The 20000-nt window shown below is 46.6% G+C and overlaps 1 protein-coding gene across 23 annotated transcripts in view; it reads left to right on the top strand.

Annotated features, from left to right (window-relative positions):
- LOC139559151 (CLIP-associating protein 2-like) overlaps positions 1-20000 on the top strand; it is a 136647-nt gene that overhangs the window by 60504 nt on the left and 56143 nt on the right. For 22 of the 23 annotated variants that reach the window (XM_071374911.1, XM_071374910.1, XM_071374900.1 and 19 more), the window contains 3 exons: positions 12485-12622; positions 19158-19234; positions 19478-19716. In XM_071374911.1, the coding sequence (XP_071231012.1) occupies positions 12485-12622; positions 19158-19234; positions 19478-19716 (454 nt within the window). Of the gene's footprint in view, positions 1-8106; positions 8282-12484; positions 12623-19157; positions 19235-19477; positions 19717-20000 lie in introns of those variants that run through there. The other variant, XM_071374914.1, reaches the window with a different exon arrangement.

The following is a 20000-nucleotide window of genomic DNA, read 5'->3' as shown; positions in this document are numbered from 1 at the left end:
CGGGGCTAGGTGTGTGTGTGTGTGTGTAGCGGGGCTAGGTGTGTGTGTGTGTGTAGCGGGGCTAGGTGTGTGTAGCGGGGCTAGGTGTGTGTAGCTTGGCTAGGTGTGTGTGTGTGTAGCGGGGCTAGGTGTGTGTGTGTGTAGCGGGGCTAGGTGTGTGTAGCGTGGCTAGGTGTGTGTGTGTGTAGCGTGGCTAGGTGTGTGTGTGTGTGTGTAGCGTGGCTAGGTGTGTGTGTAGCGTGGCTAGGTGTGTGTGTGTAGCGTGGCTAGGTGTGTGTGTAGCGTGGCTAGGTGTGTGTAGCGTGGCTAGGTGTGTGTGTAGCGTGGCTAGGTGTGTGTGTAGCGTGGCTAGGTGTGTGTGTGTGTAGCGTGGCTAGGTGTGTGTGTGTGTAGCGTGGCTAGGTGTGTGTGTGTGTAGCGTGACTAGGTGTGTGTGTAGCGTGACTAGGTGTGTGTGTAGCGTGACTAGGTGTGTGTGTAGCGTGGCTAGGTGTGTGTGTAGCGTGGCTAGGTGTGTGTGTAGCGTGGCTAGGTGTGTGTAGCGTGGCTAGGTTTGTGTGTGTGTCTGTGTGTAGCGTGGCTAGGTGTGTGTGTGTAGCGTGGCTAGGTGTGTGTGTGAGTGTGTGTAGCGTGGCTAGGTGTCTGTGTGTGTAGCGTGCTAGGTGTCTGTGTGTGTGTAGCGTGGCTAGGTGTGTGTGTGTGTGTGTGTAGCGTGGCTAGGTGTGTGTGTGTGTGTGTGTGTGTGGTGTGTGTGTAGCGTGGCTAGGTGTGTGTGTAGCGTGGCTAGGTGTGTGTGTGTAGCGTGGCTAGGTGTGTAGGTGGTGGGGTTAGTGATTGTTTTGCATCACTGCTCTTCTCCCCAGAGGATGTGGACTCAACAGGTCGTCATGGCAACCTGGGCCGTCTGCTCACAATGAATGATCTTTCATCCCTCCCTCCTTTTTATTTCTCTCCATCTTTTTATCTCACCCACTCTATAGCTCTCTTTACCACTCTCTCTTCCCATTCTCTCTCTCTCTCTCTCTCTCTCTCTCTCTCTCTCTCTCTCTCTCTCTCTCTCTCTCTCTCTCTCTCTCTCTCTCTCTTCCCATTCTCTATCTCTTTACCCCTCTCTCTTCCCTTTCTCTGTCTCTCTCTTTACCCCTCTCTCTTCCCTTCACCCCTCTCTTCCCTCTCTCTCTCTCTCTCTCTCTCTCTCTCTCTCTCTCTCTCTCGCTCTCTATAGCTCCCTTTACCCCTCTCTTCCCTTTCTCTCTCTCTCTATAGCTCTATTTACCCCTCTCTTCCCTTTCTCTCTCTCTCTCTATAGCTCTATTTACCCCTCTCTTCCCTTTCTCTCTCTCTCTCTATAGCTCTATTTACCCCTCTCTTCCCTTTCTCTCTCTTTCTCTATAGCTCTCTTTACCCCTCTCTCTTCCATTTCTCTCTCTCTCTCTATAGCTCTCTTTACCCCTCTCTCTTCCCTTTCTCTCTCTCTCTCTATAGCTCTATTTACCCCCCTCTCTTCCCTTTCGCTCTCTCTCTATAGCTCCATTTACCCCTCTCTCTCTCTCTTTACCCCTGTCTCTTCCCTTTCCCTTTCTCTCTCTCTCTTTACCCTTGTCTCTTCCCTTTCTCTCTCTATAGCCCCCTTTACCCCGCTCTCTTCCCATTTTCTCTCTCTCTCTCTCTCTCTCTCTCTCTCTCTCTCTCTCTCTCTCTCTCTCTCTCTCTCTCTCTCTCTCTATAGCTCCCTTTACCCCTCTCTCTTCCCTTTCTCTCCCTCCCCCGACAGAGACTCACCCTCCCAAGGGGAGGCTTGATATGCTAACAGTTACAATATGTTATGTAGGACTGTTATAGTGCCGCTGGTAGCTAATGATTAGCATCTGGCTTAAATTTAATTTAATGACTCAATAAACACCAGTTGATAGGGGAGTCATAAGGGATTATAGGGGTGTCATAAGGGATTATAGAGGTGTCATAGGGGAGTCATAAGGGATTATAGGGGAGTCATAAGGGATTATAGAGGTGTCATAAGGGATTATAGTAGTGTCATAGGGGAGTCGCAATGAATTATAGAGGTGTCATAGGGGTGTCATAAGGGATTATAGGGGTGTCATAAGGGATTATAGGGGTGTCATAAGGGATTATAGGGGTGTCATAAGGGATTATAGAGGTGTCATAAGGGATTATAGAGGTGTCATAGGGGAGTCATAAGGGATTATAGAGGTGTCATAGGGGTGTCATAAGGGATTATAGAGTTGTCATAGGGGAGTCATAAGGGATTATAGAGGTGTCATAGGGGTGTCATAAGGGATTATAGAGTTGTCATAGGGGAGTCATAAGGGATTATAGAGTTGTCATAAGGGATTATAGAGTTGTCATAAGGGATTATAGAGTTGTCATAAGGGATTATAGAGTTGTCATAAGGGATTATAGAGTTGTCATAAGGGATTATAGAGTTGTCATATGGGATTATAGAGTTGTCATAGGGGTGTCATAAGGGATTATAGAGTAGTCATAGGGGATTATAGAGGTGTCATAGGGAAGTCATAAGAGATTATAGAGTTTCATAGGTGTGTCATAAGGTTTTCTGCTGGGGCTGGGCGGTTTACCTCATTTTACTATATACCGGTATTGATGCAGGGACCGGTTTGGCTTTTTACTTTATCTTCTATACCGGTATTTGAATGTTTGGTTTGTTAAATGTGATACACCGTGTGTAACGTCCATTTGTGTAGTTTACTCCTCTACTTGAGTCATCCCTCTCCGCTCTCTCTCTCCATGCCGCTTCCACACAGACCTAGTCCCGCCCCCTGTCACTCAAGGAGCGCATTTGGTGTTGCTTGACAACGAGACACTTTCGTCCAGTCTGCGTGGTCAATGCAACAATGTTGATGACAACACTTTGACCTTAATAGAAATCCACAAGCGTTCTATAATTACAATATTAGTTTGTGTTTCTTGCATCTGAAACAGCTAGTTTGTATTTTCGTAGCAAGTTAAGCTAAATCGTGTTTGCCACTAATGCTAATCGCTAGTTAGCTCGCTAGTTAGCTGATACCAGTGCTGGTGGCTTAAATCGGCATGTTGTTTGTGCAACAGTATCTTCTAAATCAAAGAGGAATAGGTGAAGCATGAATATGTTGGCTACATGAATAAAGATGTAATGTAGCCAAAGATTATAGGGTCCCCTAGGAAACACTGAACATCACTTTGGTTCCTACCCTGTCACAATAACTCATCCATTGCATGTTCATTCGTTGTCATTTCAAACAACACTGTATTCAAAGTGCCCTCTGTTATTTAACTAGAGAATTAGAATAAACATGAGTGCAGGAAATTATTTTAGGTTGAAGTTGAATTGAACAGTATAAACCAATCAGAATGGAGAAAGACACATTGAAATCATTTAGAATATATGTGTTGCCACCGTAGTAGGGTCACTACTCATGAAGTAAATGTAGAACTTTCATTAATCAAAAACATAAAATACCGTCTCATTCCGCCATACCTTCAAAAATGTGAAAAATCGGTCTTCTCATAAAATCATCTATAGCATCCAGAACGGTTTGGCCTACAAACTATTATGAACCCTTTATGGGAAGATTTTTTTTATTTATTTTTTATTTCACCTTTATTTAACCAGGTAGGCTAGTTGAGAACAAGTTCTCATTTGCAACTGCGACCTGGCCAAGATAAAGCATAGCAGTGTGAACAGACAACACAGAGTTACACATGGAGTAAACAATAAACAAGTCAATAACATGGTAGGGAAAAAAAAGAGAATCTATATACAATGTGTGCAAAAGGCATGAGGTAGGCAATAAATCGAATAATTACAATTTAGCAGATTAACACTGGAGTGATAAATCATCAGATGATCATGTGCAAGAAGAGATACTGGTGTGCAAAAGAGCAGAAAAGTAAATAAATAAAAGCAGTATGGGGAGTGAGGTAGGTAAATTGGGTGGGTAGTTTACAGATGGACTATGTACAGCTGCAGCGATCGGTTAGCTGCTCGGATAGCAGATTTTTAAAGTTGTTGAGGGAGATAAACGAACACGATGGTGTTCTCCGTTTTGTTCTACAAGTGTCAGATGACTCGTCTTAAGCCGGTACAACTTCTGTCAGTAGCATCCAAACCGTTTGGGCTACACACTAATATTATCCTCTGTGCAAAGGGGAGACTCTCACAAACATGTACATGTTTTGTTCTAGGATGCACGCAGGCCTCACAAGACTTGTCTGAAGGTCCCCTGGTACCAGTTGAAAATATAATAATAAAAATAATGGTATATGTGACCGACCGCCTTGATTTGGTTTTATGTAGCAAAATTTGAAGTTGTTTTTTTTAACTTTGGCTAAAAGCAGAGACACAGAGCTACAAAATGGTGTCTCATACACTGAATTTGAGGAACAATGGGAAAGTAATTTTGCTTTGAAAGTTGAATAACTTGTTACCTCACTTCTGAGAAAATGGCCCTTGAATGTTTTGGTACCTACTGGAGAGCTGCTCTTTGTCTACACCCATTCAGCATGGTTCACACCCTCTTAAGCTTTAGCCCCACCCATCTCATTAAGGGTTGATACTGACAACAGCAGTCAAGCACCCACGCTAACTGGCATGTTGGCTAGCTTGGTACAAATGAGAGAAATGAAATGATACAAAATGAGAGAACACCTCACTCTGACCATTTGACTCGCCCTAGCAGAGCTCGTTAGGCTGTTTACATGTTATCCAGAGCATTGGTGACTGCATTTGTGCTGCTGGCAACAATTTATGCTTATTTGCCAACGTTTACTGACACCGGCCATATTCAACGTGTGTTGAGCGTTCATAAATTCGTCAGTTATTCTGCACTGTGGCACACTCAGATGAGAGTGCTCTGAAATTGGAGTAGATAGCCAGAGCGACGCAAACGGCTCCGAGATACAAATAATGAGATCATACTCGTAGAGTTAGCTAGCTAGCTAACATTACACTTTAACTTGAAAGGAAAATTACTTTCTGTCCAATTTTTTGAAATGTGAAATATCTGAAAATGTAGCTAGTTAGACTTTCTTACCCGTGTACATCATGGATGAACGCTTCTCCCTGTCACGGGTGCCAGGTTGCCCTTTAGTTTAAAGATGTAATCATGAGACAGGTGTTTTCTCCATCTCCTTAGCTATCATACTATAATTCAACTGGTTTCAAAACTCAGTCCTCCAGAAAGTGGACACTTACAAGGAACCCAAACCGGCTGTGCGCGCGCGCCATCGTACGCTATCGTACATAAATTTATTTTGTCCCCCTACACCAAACGCGATCACGACACGCAGGTTAAAATAGCAAAACAAACTCTGAACCAATTACATTAATTTGGGGACAGGTCGAAAAGCATTAAACATGTATGTCAGCTTGCATTTGCTAGCTAATTTGTCCTATTTAGCTAGCTTGCTATTGCTAGTTCATTTGTCCTGAGATCTAAACATTGAGTTGTTATTTTACCTGAAATGCACAAGCTCCTCTACTCCGCCAATTAATCCACACATAAAACTGCCAACCAAATCGTTTCTAGTCATCTCTCCTCCTTCCAGGCTTTTTCATCTTTGAACTTATATGGTGATGCTAAGAACCTTGGCGTGATCCTGGACAACACCCTGTCGTTCTCAACTAACATCAAGGCGGTGACCCGTTCCTGTAGGTTCATGCTCTACAACATTCGCAGAGTACGACCCTGCCTCACGCAGGAAGCGGCGCAGGTCCTAATCCAGGCACTTGTCATCTCCCGTCTGGATTACTGCAACTCGCTGTTGGCTGGGCTCCCTGCCTGTGCCATTAAACCCCTACAACTCATCCAGAACGCCGCAGCCCGTCTGGTGTTCAACTTTCCCAAGTTCTCTCACGTCACCCCGCTCCTCCGCTCTCTCCACTGGCTTCCAGTTGAAGCTCGCATCCGCTACAAGACCATGGTGCTTGCCTACGGAGCTGTGAGGGGAACGGCACCTCCGTACCTTCAGGCTCTGATCAGGCCCTACACCCAAACAAGGGCACTGCGTTCATCCACCTCTGGCCTGCTCGCCTCCCTACCTCTGAGGAAGTACAGTTCCCGCTCAGCCCAGTCAAAACTGTTCGCTGCTCTGGCACCCCAATGGTGGAACAAACTCCCTCACGACGCCAGGTCAGCGGAGTCAATCACCACCTTCCGGAGACACCTGAAACCCCACCTCTTTAAGGAATACCTAGGATAGGATAAAGTAATCCTTCTAACCCCCCCCCCCCTTAAAAGAGTTAGATGCACTATTGTAAAGTGGTTGTTCCACTGGATATCATAAGGTGAATGCACCAATTTGTAAGTCGCTCTGGATAAGAGCGTCTGCTAAATGACTTAAATGTAAATGTAAATGTGATTGGCATCTTTCATAGTATTACCACAACTACCGGCAAAACAGTTTGTCTTTCAATCACCCACGTGGGTATAACCAATGAGGAGATGGCACGTGGGTACCTGCTTCTATAAACCAATGAGGAGATGGGAGAGGCAGGACTTTCAGCGCGATATGCATCAGAAATAGAAAGGACTTCTATTTTAGCCCTTGGCATCGCAGACGTTCGTTGGCGCAATAATTGAATAAAATGGATTTCTACATTTATTTTGTGACGTGTCCGGTCTGGTCAGCATGTTATGCATTGCTATTACGTGATATATAGATAAAAATAAAAAAAGCTGCGTTAGACAGGATTACATAGACATACTGACCAACTCAAATAGACAGAATCGGGCTACATGGCAGACCAATCCTCTCTCCTCTCACGGCATGTCCAGCCCACTCATTAACTCAGCCAATCATGGCTAGCGGGAAGGTTGCTCTTTTTGTCTGTGACTAAACCAACTAGACTCGTAATTTAACAATTGTTTTCGTATTTACAGATGGCGTACAAGTTTGTTGTTAAGACACATGAAAGTTCACATGTTCCAGAAGGCATTCCTGCCAAAAAACACATTTTGATTAAAAAAAATAAAAATAAAAGTTTACGTTCAAATGCCTCTCCTGTGAAGTAGTGACCCGTGACATACTCCTAGTTTCCTGAAACGAGTCATGCGGAGACTGTTTAATGCCAAAAATATGGGATTAAATACATGTACCAAAAAAAAATATTATAATCTTTCTTATATCGCTCAGATATAGGAGAGACATTTCAGACATTTCTTTCTTTTTTTATATTTTTTTTGGTACTATCTGTTCCATGTAGTCAATCTGTTATTCAATGTGTTTGTGTGAGCTAATTGCAGATTAAAGGCCCCAAAATAAATAATGTTTAATCAAATACATATTTTACAGTACCAGTCAAAAGTTTGGACACACCTACTCACTCCAGGGTTTTTCTTTATTTTACTATTTTCTACATTGTAGAATATATGTTAAGACATCAAAACTATGAAATAACACATATGGAATCATGTAGTAACCCCAAAAAGGGTTAAACAAATCAAAATATATTTTATATTTGAGATTCTTCAAAGTAAGCCACCCTTTGCCTTGATGACAGCTTTGCACACGCTCCGTCCTGAGATGGAACTGAGGGGTATGTTTGTGGATGTTTTTAAAGATCAGGTCTCAGCTGGAGGGGTGTGCCCCCCCCCCACACACCTCCCCTCTGTCTCCTCTCCCTCCTGATCTGATCTCTACACCACCACAGCCCACTCAGCCTTGTGTTCTCTGTGTGTGTGGAGGTCTTAGTTCTATGGATATCAGAGTATGTGAAATATGATGAGGCACTTTGTAGTGTGTGTGTGTGTGTGTGTGTGTGAAGTTATCATTGCCTCGGTGTGTGTGTGTGTGTGTGGTGTGTGTGTGTGTGTGAAGTTATCATTGCCTCGGTGGGTGTGTGTGTATTGATGGTAATGAGCTTAGGTTAGCTGCTGTGAGGGAGGCTAGATAAACCATGTTAGAATTCCAGGGGCTTCACTCTCACACACACACTCTCACACACACACTCCCCTTCCTCCGCACTGACTGCTACAGCATGATGTCGTCGCTGCGCCGATTGGCTGCCTGTCTGCAGAGGGAAGGAGGAGAGAAGAGGGATTGAGCGAGGAAGAGAGGAAGGAAGGGAGAGAGAGAAAATGCCATCAGTGATATGGGTGGAGGGTTTTTCGGATGGCAGTAAAGTGTGTGTAGATCCATTTTGAAAGGTGTGTGTATGGGGCGGGAGGGTGTGTTGGGGTACGGGTCTGAGAAGAAGGTGGCGCCCCAAAACCACGCCCTACTGGAGGCATGCGGCGCCTCATCTGCAAACGCATCTGTGACTGTGAGTGCAGGGCTGGGCACTCTGTGTGTTTCTGAAAGAGCTTACATTAGTGCTGGCTTCATTTTGTGTGAATAAGGGCTGGGTTGGTTGGCTGTGTTTGATGGTGTGGGGGGGGTTGGCTGTGTTTGATGTGGGGGGGTTGGGGGGGTTGGCTGTGTTTGATGATGTGGGGGGGGTTGGCTGTGTTTGATGATGTGGGGGGGGGGGGGGGGGGTTGGCTGTGTTTGATGATGTGGGGGGGGTTGGCTGTGTTTGATGGTGTGGGGTGTTTGGGTGTGTTTGATGGTGTGAGTTATTTGGGTGTGTTTGGGTGATGGTGGGGGGGTTGGCTGGGTGTGTTTGGGTGATGGTGGGGGGGGGGGGGTTTGGCTGGGTGTGTTTGGGTGATGGTGGGGGGGGGGGGGGGTTGGCTGGGTGTGTTTGGGTGATGGGGGGGGGGTTGGCTGGGTGTGTTTGGGTGATGGTGGGGGGGTTGGCTGGGTGTGTTTGGGTGATGGTGGGGGGGTTGGCTGGGTGTGTTTGGGTGATGGTGGGGGGGGGGGGGGGGGGGTTGGCTGGGTGTGTTTGGGTGATGGTGGGGGGGTTGGCTGGGGGGGGGGGGGGGGGGTTGGCTGGGTGTGTTTGGATATGGTGGGGGGGGGGTTGGCTGGGTGTGTTTGGATGATGGTGGGGGGGGGGGGTTGGCTGGGTGTGTTTGGGTGATGGTAGGGGGGGGTTGGCTGGGTGTGTTTGGGTGATGGTGGGGGGGTTGGCTGGGTGTGTTTGGGTGATGTTGGGGGGGGGTTGGCTGGGTGTGTTTGGGTGATGGTGGGGGGGTTGGCTGGGTGTGTTTGGGTGATGGTGGGGGGGTTGGCTAGGTGTGTTTGGGTGATGGTGGGGGGGTTGGCTGGCTGTGTTTGGGTGATGGTGGGGGGGGGGGGGGATTGGCTGGGTGTGTTTGGGTGATGGTGGGGGGGTTGGCTGGGTGTGTTTGGGTGATGGTGGGGGGGTTGGCTGGGTGTGTTTGGGTGATGGTGGGGGAGTTGGCTGGGTGTGTTTGGGTGATGGTGGGGGGGGGGGGGGTTGGCTGGGTGTGTTTGGATGATGGTGGGGGGGGGGGTTGGCTGGGTGTGTTTTGGTGATGGTGGGGGGGTTGGCTGGGTGTGTTTGGATGATGGTGGGGGGGGGGGGGGTTGGCTGGGTGTGTTTGGGTGATGGTGGGGGGGGGTTGGCTGGGTGTGTTTGGGTGATGGTGGGGGGGTTGGCTGGGTGTGTTTGGGTGATGTTGGGGGGGGGTTGGCTGGGTGTGTTTGGGTGATGGTGGGGGGGTTGGCTGGGTGTGTTTGGGTGATGGTGGGGGGGTTGGCTGGGTGTGTTTGGGTGATGGTGGGGGGTTGGCTGGGTGTGTTTGGGTGATGGTGGGGGGGTTGGCTGGGTGTGTTTGGGTGATGGTGGGGGGGTTGACTAGGTGTGTTTGGGTGATGGTGGGGGGGTTGGCTGGGTGTGTTTGGGTGATGGTGGGGGGGTTGGCTGGGTGTGTTTGGGTGATGGTGGGGGGGTTGACTAGGTGTGTTTGGGTGATGGTGTGGGGGGGGGGGGGGGTTGGCTGCGTGTGTTTGGGTGATGGTGGGGGGGTTGACTAGGTGTGTTTGGGTGATGGTGGGGGGGTTGGCTGGGTGTGTTTGGGTGATGGGGGGGGTTGGCTGGGTGTGTTTGGGTGATGGTGGGGGGGTTGACTAGGTGTGTTTGGGTGATGGTGGGGGGTTGACTAGGTGTGTTTGGGTGATGGTGGGGGGGTTGGCTGGGTGTGTTTGGGTGATGGTGGGGGGGTTGGCTGGGTGTGTTTGGGTGATGGTGGGGGGGTTGGCTGGGTGTGTTTGGGTGATGGTGGGGGGGTTGACTAGGTGTGTTTGGGTGATGGTGGGGGGGTTGGCTGGGTGTGTTTGGGTGATGGTGGGGGGGTTGACTAGGTGTGTTTGGGTGATGGTGGGGGGGTTGGCTGGGTGTGTTTGGGTGATGGTGGGGGGGTTGGCTGGGTGTTTTGGGTGATGGTGGGGGGGTTGGCTGGGTGTGTTTGGGTGATGGTGGGGGGGTTGACTAGGTGTGTTTGGGTGATGGTGGGGGGGTTGACTAGGTGTGTTTGGGTGATGGTGGGGGGGTTGACTAGGTGTGTTTGGATGATGTTGTGGGGGGGTTGACTGGGTGTGTTTGGGTGATTTGTGTGTTGGTTGTGCCAGGGATCATGTTAATGCAGGACTGCATTTTTTTTCATGCAGAAAATAAAATTTAAAATAACATTAAAAATTACTTGCTACGTTTTGTAAAAGCAGATATAAAAGGCTTGTTATTGTAAATTCTGCTTCAGTCAGTGTTCGCTCCAAACCATGAAGGAAGGACTCATTTTGTGCTTCATTTACACTTTTCCACTCGGAGGAAATATCTTTGCTGTCATCGTTGGATCACCAGACAGCTCTGACTGATGTGGAGGCTACTTGTCTCCTGTGTAGTTTTTGTCTCCAGTGTAGATTTTCTCCGGGTAACAAGTTAAAATGCAACATTAACTAGAAGCAAAACATTTGAAAATGTATCTGGCTACATTCTTTCAATGACTAACCTGGCCATGCATTGTTTTTGCAAAAATGACCTTGCTTTCTTTGTTGTAAGCTCATTTTCTTGGCTGCTAGCCAAATAGTTGCACTTATGTTGTCATCTGCTAAACGATTTTCTGCCGAATGTGTTGCACAAATGTATTTTGTGTAAAGCAAAACTCTAGTTGCACGTCCCCAATATGAAACGCAGGTGAAATGTTTCAAAATGCTTATTTTTTTTGATGGTCTGCATTTTGACATTGTGTGGGTCCGGGACCAAACCGGTCTGTGCGTCACTACCAGTATATAGTAAAATAGAGTATACGGCCCACCTCTAATTCACTGTTAGTGATTGTTGTGTAGCTGGGTGTGTGTGTTGGAGAGAGAGAGAGTATTAGCTGTGTTAGCTGCTGCAGCCAGTGGCCTCTGTGTTTCTATGGTTGACTATTGATGACTGATCAGCACTGACTCTGCTCTTTTCTACAGCCAAGACCCTCCCTTACTCCCCCCCCCCCCTTCCTCTCTTCCCCCCTTCTCCTCTCCCCCTCCCCTCTCCTCATCTCTCCTCCCCCCCTTCCTCACCTTTCCTCCCCCTTCCTTCCCCACCCTCGTCACCTCTCCTACCCCCTCACCTCTCCTCCCCCTTCCTTTCCTCCCCCCTTCTTCTCCCCCCTCCTCACCTCTCCTCCCCCTTCCTTTCCTCCCCCCTCACCTCTCCTCCTCCTTCCTCCCCCCTTCCTCTCCCCCTTCCTCTCCTCTCCCCCTTCCTCTCCTCTCCCCCTTCCTCTCCTCTCCCCCTTCCTCACCTCTCCTCCCCCTTCCTCACCTCTCCTCCCCCCTTCCTCACCTCTCCTCCCCCCTTCCTCACCTCTCCTCCCCCCTCCTCGCCTCTCCTTCCCTTTCCTCACCTCTCCTCCTCACCACTCCTACCCCTCCTCACCTCTCCTCCCCCTCACCTCTCCTCCCCCTTCCTCTCCTCCCCCCTTCCTCACCTCTCCTCCCCCCTCCTCGCTTCTCCTCCCCCCTCCTCACCTCTCCTTCCCTTTCCTCACCTCTCCTCCTCACCACTCCTCCCCCTCCTCACCTCTCCTCCCCCTTCCTCTCCTCCTCCTCCCCCCTCCTTACCTCTCCCCCCTCCTCGCTTCTCCTCCCCCTTTCCTCCCCTCCCCTCCCCCCTCTTCACCTCTCCCCCTCCCCTCCCCCCTCTTCACCTCTCCCCCCTCCTCGCTTCTCCTCCCCCTTTCCTCAGCTCCCCCTTCCTCTCCTCCCCCCTCCTCACCCCCCCTTCCTCACCCCCTTCCTCTCCACTTCTTCTTTCTTTAACTACTTTAGGGAAATAGTAGAAGTACGATAATGACAGCACTAAGAATGTTGCTCATCTCTCTTCTCTCTCTCTATCCATCTCTCTCTATCCATCTCTCTCTCTCTCTCTATCCATCTCTCTCTATCCATCTCTCTCTCTCTCTCTATCCATCTCTCTCTCTCTATCCATCTCTCTCTATCCATCTCTCTCTCTCTATCCATCTCTCTCTCTCTATCCATCTCTCTCTATCCATCTCTCTCTCTCTCGCTCTCCATCTCTCTCTCCATCTCTCTCTCTCTCCATCTCCCTCTCTCTCCATCTCTCTCGCCTCAGACCGTAGTTTTGAGGATGATGCGGACAGTGCAGATGGGAACCATGCTCAGGCTGCCTTCAAAGTCCCCAAGGTCCCCAAGAAGTCGGCAGAGTCCTCTGCTGCACGAAGACCCAACATTACGGGTTCCAAGATCGGAGGTAAGAGGCAGGATCCTATTTCCATGGAAGTCCAGCCTTGTTTACCTTTTAGAAAGACAGCATTACTCACACTGTAATAAAATAAACATTTGCAAATAAAGTTTATTCGATTAATTTCATATCATTAGTCTCTTTGATTATTTCGTTAGTCTTGATGACTAAAACACGACTGCTGAGACGTCCGATATAAAACGCTAACTTTATTCACCCTTTTACCCTTTTCTCCTGAGCTGGGTAATGGCTAGAACAAATCAAATACCTATTTATTAGTCACATACGCTGAATACAACAGGTGTAGTAGACCTTACAGTGAAATGCTGAATACAACAGGTGTAGTAGACCTTACCGTGAAATGCTGAATACAACAGGTGTAGTAGACCTTACAGTGAAATGCTGAATACAACAGCTGTAGTAGACCTTACAGTGAAATGCTGAATACAACAGGTGTAGTAGACCTTACCGTGAAATGCTGAATACAACAGGTGTAGTAGACCTTACAGTGAAATGCTGAATACAACGGGTGTAGTAGACCTTACCGTGAAATGCTGAATACAACAGGTGTAGTAGACCTTACAGTGAAATGCTGAATACAACAGGTGTAGTAGACCTTACCGTGAAATGCTGAATACAACAGGTGTAGTAGACCTTACCGTGAAATGCTGAATACAACAGGTGTAGTAGACCTTACAGTGAAATGCTGAATACAACAGGTGTAGTAGACCTGACAGTGAAATGCTGAATACAACAGCTGTAGTAGACCTTACAGTGAAATGCTGAATACAACAGGTGTAGTAGACCTTACCGTGAAATGCTGAATACAACAGGTGTAGTAGACCTTACAGTGAAATGCTGAATACAACAGGTGTAGTAGACCTCACAGTGAAATGCTGAATACAACGGGTGTAGTAGACCTGACAGTGAAATGCTGAATACAACAGGTGTAGTAGACCTTACAGTGAAATGCTGAATACAACAGGTGTAGTAGACCTTACAGTGAAATGCTGAATACAACAGGTGTAGTAGACCTTACAGTGAAATGCTGAATACAACAGGTGTAGTAGACCTGACAGTGAAATGCTGAATACAACAGGTGTAGTAGACCTTACAGTGAAATGCTGAATACAACAGGTGTAGTAGACCTTACAGTGAAATGCTGAATACAACAGGTGTAGTAGACCTCACAGTGAAATGCTGAATACAACAGGTGTAGTAGACCTTACAGTGAAATGCTGAATACAACAGGTGTAGTAGACCTTACAGTGAAATGCTGAATACAACAGGTGTAGTAGACCTTACAGTGAAATGCTGAATACAACAGGTGTAGTAGACCTTACAGTGAAATGCTGAATACAACAGGTGTAGTAGACCTGACAGTGAAATGCTGAATACAACAGGTGTAGTAGACCTTACAGTGAAATGCTGAATACAACAGGTGTAGTAGACCTTACAGTGAAATGCTGAATACAACAGGTGTAGTAGACCTTACCGTGAAATGCTGAATACAACAGGTGTAGTAGACCTTACAGTGAAATGCTGAATACAACAGGTGTAGTAGACCTTACAGTGAAATGCTGAATACAACAGGTGTAGTAGACCTTACAGTGAAATGCTGAATACAACAGGTGTAGTAGACCTGACAGTGAAATGCTGAATACAACAGGTGTAGTAGACCTGACAGTGAAATGCTGAATACAACAGGTGTAGTAGACCTTACAGTGAAATGCTGAATACAACAGGTGTAGTAGACCTGACAGTGAAATGCTGAATACAACAGGTGTAGTAGACCTGACAGTGAAATGCTTACTTACAAGCCCTTAACCAACAATGCAACAATGTATATGAATAAGAAATAAAAGTAACACGTAATTAAAACTAACGTTTTGTAGCTAGTTTTTTTTCATTTAGCTCATATATTTTGTTGTAATGTTTTGAATTTCTCATATCACATGAATACACATTAGACATGGACACATGTCTCGAATTGCAACAACAACAAACAAACAAAAAGCTGCAAAATGTTCTCTGCACCCCGGAACAAATAGTGTGTGGTGGGAGGAGATGTTCCCCAATGCTGGAAGGGGGGCCTGATGGGAAATGTTGGGGAACATCCTGGGCTAGATGAGGAAGCAGAACATACTGACAGAAGAGGAGTTTTTCTGGCTCCTTCACAGGAGCCTTTTCACCTGTCATCATCAGTCATGTCTCTGCTCTTCTATCTGTCATCATCAGTCACATTTCTGCTCTTCTATCTGTCATCATCAGTCACATTTCTGCTCTTCTATCTGTCATCATCAGTCTCATTTCTGCTCTTCTATCTGTCATCAGTCACATTTCTGCTCTTCTATCTGTCATCATCAGTCACATTTCTGCTCTTCTATCTGTCATCATCAGTCTCATTTCTGCTCTTCTATCTGTCATCATCAGTCTCATTTCTGCTCTTCTATCTGTCATCATCGGTCACATTTCTGCTCTTCTATCTGTCATCATCGGTCACATTTCTGCTCTTCTATCTGTCATCATCGGTCACATTTCTGCTCTTCTATCTGTCATCATCGGTCACATTTCTGCTCTTCTATCTGTCATCATCAGTCACATTTCTGCTCTTCTATCTGTCATCATCAGTCACATTTCTGCTCTTCTATCTGTCATCATCAGTCACATTTCTGCTCTTCTATCTGTCATCATCAGTCACATTTCTGCTCTTCTATCTGTCATCATCAGTCACATTTCTGCTCTTCTATCTGTCATCATCAGTCACATCTCTGCTCTTCTATCTGTCATCATCAGTCATGTCTCTGCTCTTCTATCTGTCATCATCAGTCATGTCTCTGCTCTTCTATCTGTCATCATCAGTCACATCTCTGCTCTTCTATCTGTCATCATCAGTCACGTCTCTGCTCTTCTATCTGTCATCATCAGTCACATTTCTGCTCTTCTATCTGTCCTCATCAGTCATGTCTCTGCTCTTCTATCTGTCATCATCAGTCACATCTCTGCTCTTCTATCTGTCATCATCAGTCACGTCTCTGCTCTTCTATCTGTCATCATCAGTCACATCTCTGCTCTTCTATCTGTCATCATCAGTCATGTCTCTGCTCTTCTATCTGTCATCATCAGTCACATCTCTGTGGCTCTATCTGTCATCATCAGTCACATCTCTGTGGCTCTATCTGTCATCATCAGTCACATCTCTGTGGCTCTATCTGTCATCATCAGTCACATCTCTGTGGCTCTATCTGTCATCATCAGTCACGTCTCTGCTCTTCTATCTGCCATCATCAGTCACGTCTCTGCTCTTCTATCTGTCATCATCAGTCACGTCTCTGCTCTTCTATCTGTCATCATCAGCCACGTCTCTGCTCTTCTATCTGTCCTCATCAGTCACGTCTCTGCTCTTCTATCTGTCATCATCAGTCATGTCTCTGCTCTTCTATCTGTCATCATCAGTCACATCTCTGCTCTTCTATCTGTCATCATCAGTCATGTCTCTGCTCTTCTATCTGTCATCATCAGTCACATCTCTGTGGCTCTATCTGTCATCATCAGTCACATCTCTGTGGCTCTATCTGTCATCATCAGTCACATCTCTTTGGCTCTATCTGTCATCATCAGTCACATCTCTGTGGCTCTATCTGTCATCATCAGTCATGTCTCTGCTCTTCTATCTGCCATCATCAGTCACGTCTCTGCTCTTCTATCTGTCATCATCAGTCACGTCTCTGCTCTTCTATCTGTCATCATCAGTCACGTCTCTGCTCTTCTATCTGTCATCATCAGTCACGTCTCTGCTCTTCTATCTGTCATCATCAGTCACATTTCTGCTCTTCTATCTGCCATCATCAGTCATGTCTCTGCTCTTCTATCTGTCATCATCAGTCACATCTCTGCTCTTCTATCTGTCATCATCAGTCACGTCTCTGCTCTTCTATCTGTCATCATCAGTCACATCTCTGTGGCTCTATCTGTCATCATCAGTCACATCTCTGTGGCTCTATCTGTCATCATCAGTCACATCTCTTTGGCTCTATCTGTCATCATCAGTCACATCTCTGTGGCTCTATCTGTCATCATCAGTCATGTCTCTGCTCTTCTATCTGCCATCATCAGTCACGTCTCTGCTCTTCTATCTGTCATCATCAGTCACGTCTCTGCTCTTCTATCTGTCATCATCAGTCACGTCTCTGCTCTTCTATCTGTCATCATCAGTCACGTCTCTGCTCTTCTATCTGTCATCATCAGTCACATTTCTGCTCTTCTATCTGCCATCATCAGTCATGTCTCTGCTCTTCTATCTGCCATCATCAGTCACGTCTCTGCTCTTCTATCTGTCATCATCAGTCACGTCTCTGCTCTTCTATCTGTCATCATCAGTCACATTTCTGCTCTTCTATCTGTCATCATCAGTCACGTCTCTGCTCTTCTATCTGTCATCATCAGTCATGTCTTTGCTCTCCTATCTGTCATCATCAGTCATGTCTCTGCTCTTCTATCTGTCATCATCAGTCATGTTTCTGCTCTTGTATCTGTCATCATCAGGCATGTCTTTGCTCTCCTATCTGTCATCATCAGTCATGTCTCTGCTCTTGTATCTGTCATCATCAGTCATGTTTCTGCTCTTCTATCTGTCATCATCAGTCATATCTCTGCTCTTCTATCTGACATCAGTCACATTTCTGCTCTTCTATCTGTCATCATCAGTCACGTCTCTGCTCTTCTATCTGTCATCATCAGTCACGTCTTTGCTCTCCTATCTGTCATCATCAGTCATGTCTCTGCTCTTCTATCTGTCATCATCAGTCACATTTCTGCTCTTCTATCTGTCATCATCAGTCACATTTCTGCTCTTCTATCTGTCATCATCAGTCACATTTCTGCTCTTCTATCTGTCATCATCAGTCACATTTCTGCTCTTCTATCTGTCATCATCAGTCACATTTCTGCTCTTCTATCTGTCATCATCAGTCACGTCTCTGCTCTTCTATCTGTCATCATCAGTCACATTTCTGCTCTTCTATCTGTCATCATCAGTCACGTCTCTGCTCTTCTATCTGTCATCATCAGTCATGTCTTTGCTCTTCTATCTGTCATCATCAGTCATGTCTTTGCTCTCCTATCTGTCATCATCAGTCATGTCTCTGCTCTTCTATCTGTCATCATCAGTCACATCTCTGTGGCTCTATCTGTCATCATCAGTCATGTCTTTGCTCTCCTATCTGTCATCATCAGTCATATCTCTGCTCTTCTATCTGTCATCATCAGTCATGTCTTTGCTCTTCTATCTGTCATCATCAGTCATGTCTTTGCTCTCCTATCTGTCATCATCAGTCATGTCTCTGCTCTTCTATCTGTCATCATCAGTCATGTCTCTGCTCTTCTATCTGTCATCATCAGTCATATCTCTGCTCTTCTATCTGACATCAGTCACATTTCTGCTCTTCTATCTGTCATCATCAGTCACATTTCTGCTCTTCTATCTGTCATCATCAGTCACGTCTCTGCTCTTCTATCTGTCATCATCAGTCATGTCTCTGCTCTTCTATCTGTCATCATCAGTCATATCTCTGCTCTTCTATCTGACATCAGTCACATTTCTGCTCTTCTATCTGTCATCATCAGTCACATTTCTGCTCTTCTATCTGTCATCATCAGTCACGTCTCTGCTCTTCTATCTGTCATCATCAGTCACGTCTCTGCTCTTCTATCTGTCATCATCAGTCACGTCTCTGCTCTTCTATCTGTCATCATCAGTTAAATCTCTGCTCTTCTATCTGTCATCATCGGTCATGTCTCTGCTCTTCTATCTGTCATCATCAGTCACATCTCTGTGGCTCTATCTGTCATCATCAGTCACGTTTCAACTCCAATCCTAATCTAGAGGACCTGATTAGAATAATTAGCTGAATCAGTTTAGTTATGATCAGGTTAGTGGGGTTGTAGTTAAAACCTACAGGAGGGTATCTCTCCAGGAACAGGGTTGGAGTTAAAACCTACAGGAGGGTATCTCTCCAGGAACAGGGTTGGAGTTAAAACCTACAGGAGGGTCTCTCTCCAGGAACAGGGTTGGAGTTAAAACCTACAGGAGGGTATCTCTCCAGGAACAGGGTTGGAGTTAAAACCTACAGGAGGGTCTCTCTCCAGGAACAGGGTTGGAGTTAAAACCTACAGGAGGGTATCTCTCCAGGAACAGGGTTGGAGTTAAAACCTACAGGAGGGTCTCTCTCCAGGAACAGGGTTGGAGTTAAAACCTACAGGAGGGTATCTCTCCAGGAACAGGGTTGGAGTTAAAACCTACAGGAGGGTCTCTCTCCAGGAACAGGGTTGTAGTTAAAACCTACAGGAGGGTTTCTCTCCAGGAACAGGGTTGGAGTTAAAACCTACAGGAGGGTTTCTCTCCAGGAACAGGGTTGGACAGCCCTGCTCTAGTACATTAATAGTATCGTTGAATCAGGTCAGATAGTGCTTGGGTGGGACAACTTACAGTGTCACTCAGACTGGGGGATACATGTACTCTGACCTCTCTGACCTATGTCTCTAGGTGCGTCTAAGGATGGAACCGGGGGCATCGATGAGGAAGACTTCATCAAAGCTTTCACTGACGTCCCCACAGTACAGGTAACACACACTAGTATGCATTAGTACCAGGACTGCAAGCAATGTAGACAAAGACAGTTTGTATACCATCACTAGTGTGAAATAAATCTCTCCTCTCTCGCTTCTCTCTTGTCTCGTCTGTCTCTGTCTCGTCTGTCTCTGTCTCTCTCTTCTCTCGCTTGTCTCCCTCGCTTGTCTCTGTCTCGTCTATCTCTTGTCTCGTCTGTCTCTTGTCTCGTCTGTCTCTGTCTCTCTCTGTGTCAGATCTACTCATCTCGTGACCTGGAGGATAACCTGAATAAGATCAGAGAGATCTGTTCTGATGACAAACATGACTGGGACCAGAGAGCCGCCGCAATGAAGAAGATCCGCTCGCTGATTGTTGCCGGGGCGACGGAGTACGAGTGTTTCTACCAACACCTGAGGCTGTTGGACGGAGCGTTCAAACTGTCAGCTAAAGACCTCCGATCACAGGTGGTACGAGAGGCCTGCATCACTGTGGCGTGAGTACCGCACACACACACACACACACACACACACACACACACACACACACACACACACACACACACACACACACACACACTTTTCCACATCTTTGTACATTACTTCTCTATTTTTTTTTTTAAAGAAATGGAAGTGACACTTAATATATCTCCCTCTCTTTCCCCCCTCTTTCTTCCTCTCTCTCTCTCCCACCTCTCTCTCTCTCTCTCCCCCTCTTTCTCGCTTTCTCTCTCTCCCCCTCTCTCCCCCTCTCTCCCCCTCTCTCTCCCTCTCTCTCCCT

The sequence above is a fragment of the Salvelinus alpinus genome, chromosome 29 (genome assembly GCF_045679555.1).
Source record: "Salvelinus alpinus chromosome 29, SLU_Salpinus.1, whole genome shotgun sequence".
Lineage (NCBI taxonomy): Eukaryota > Metazoa > Chordata > Actinopteri > Salmoniformes > Salmonidae > Salvelinus > Salvelinus alpinus.
The sequence above is the reverse complement of the archived record's forward strand: the minus strand, read 5'-3'. Positions and strand labels throughout refer to the sequence as shown.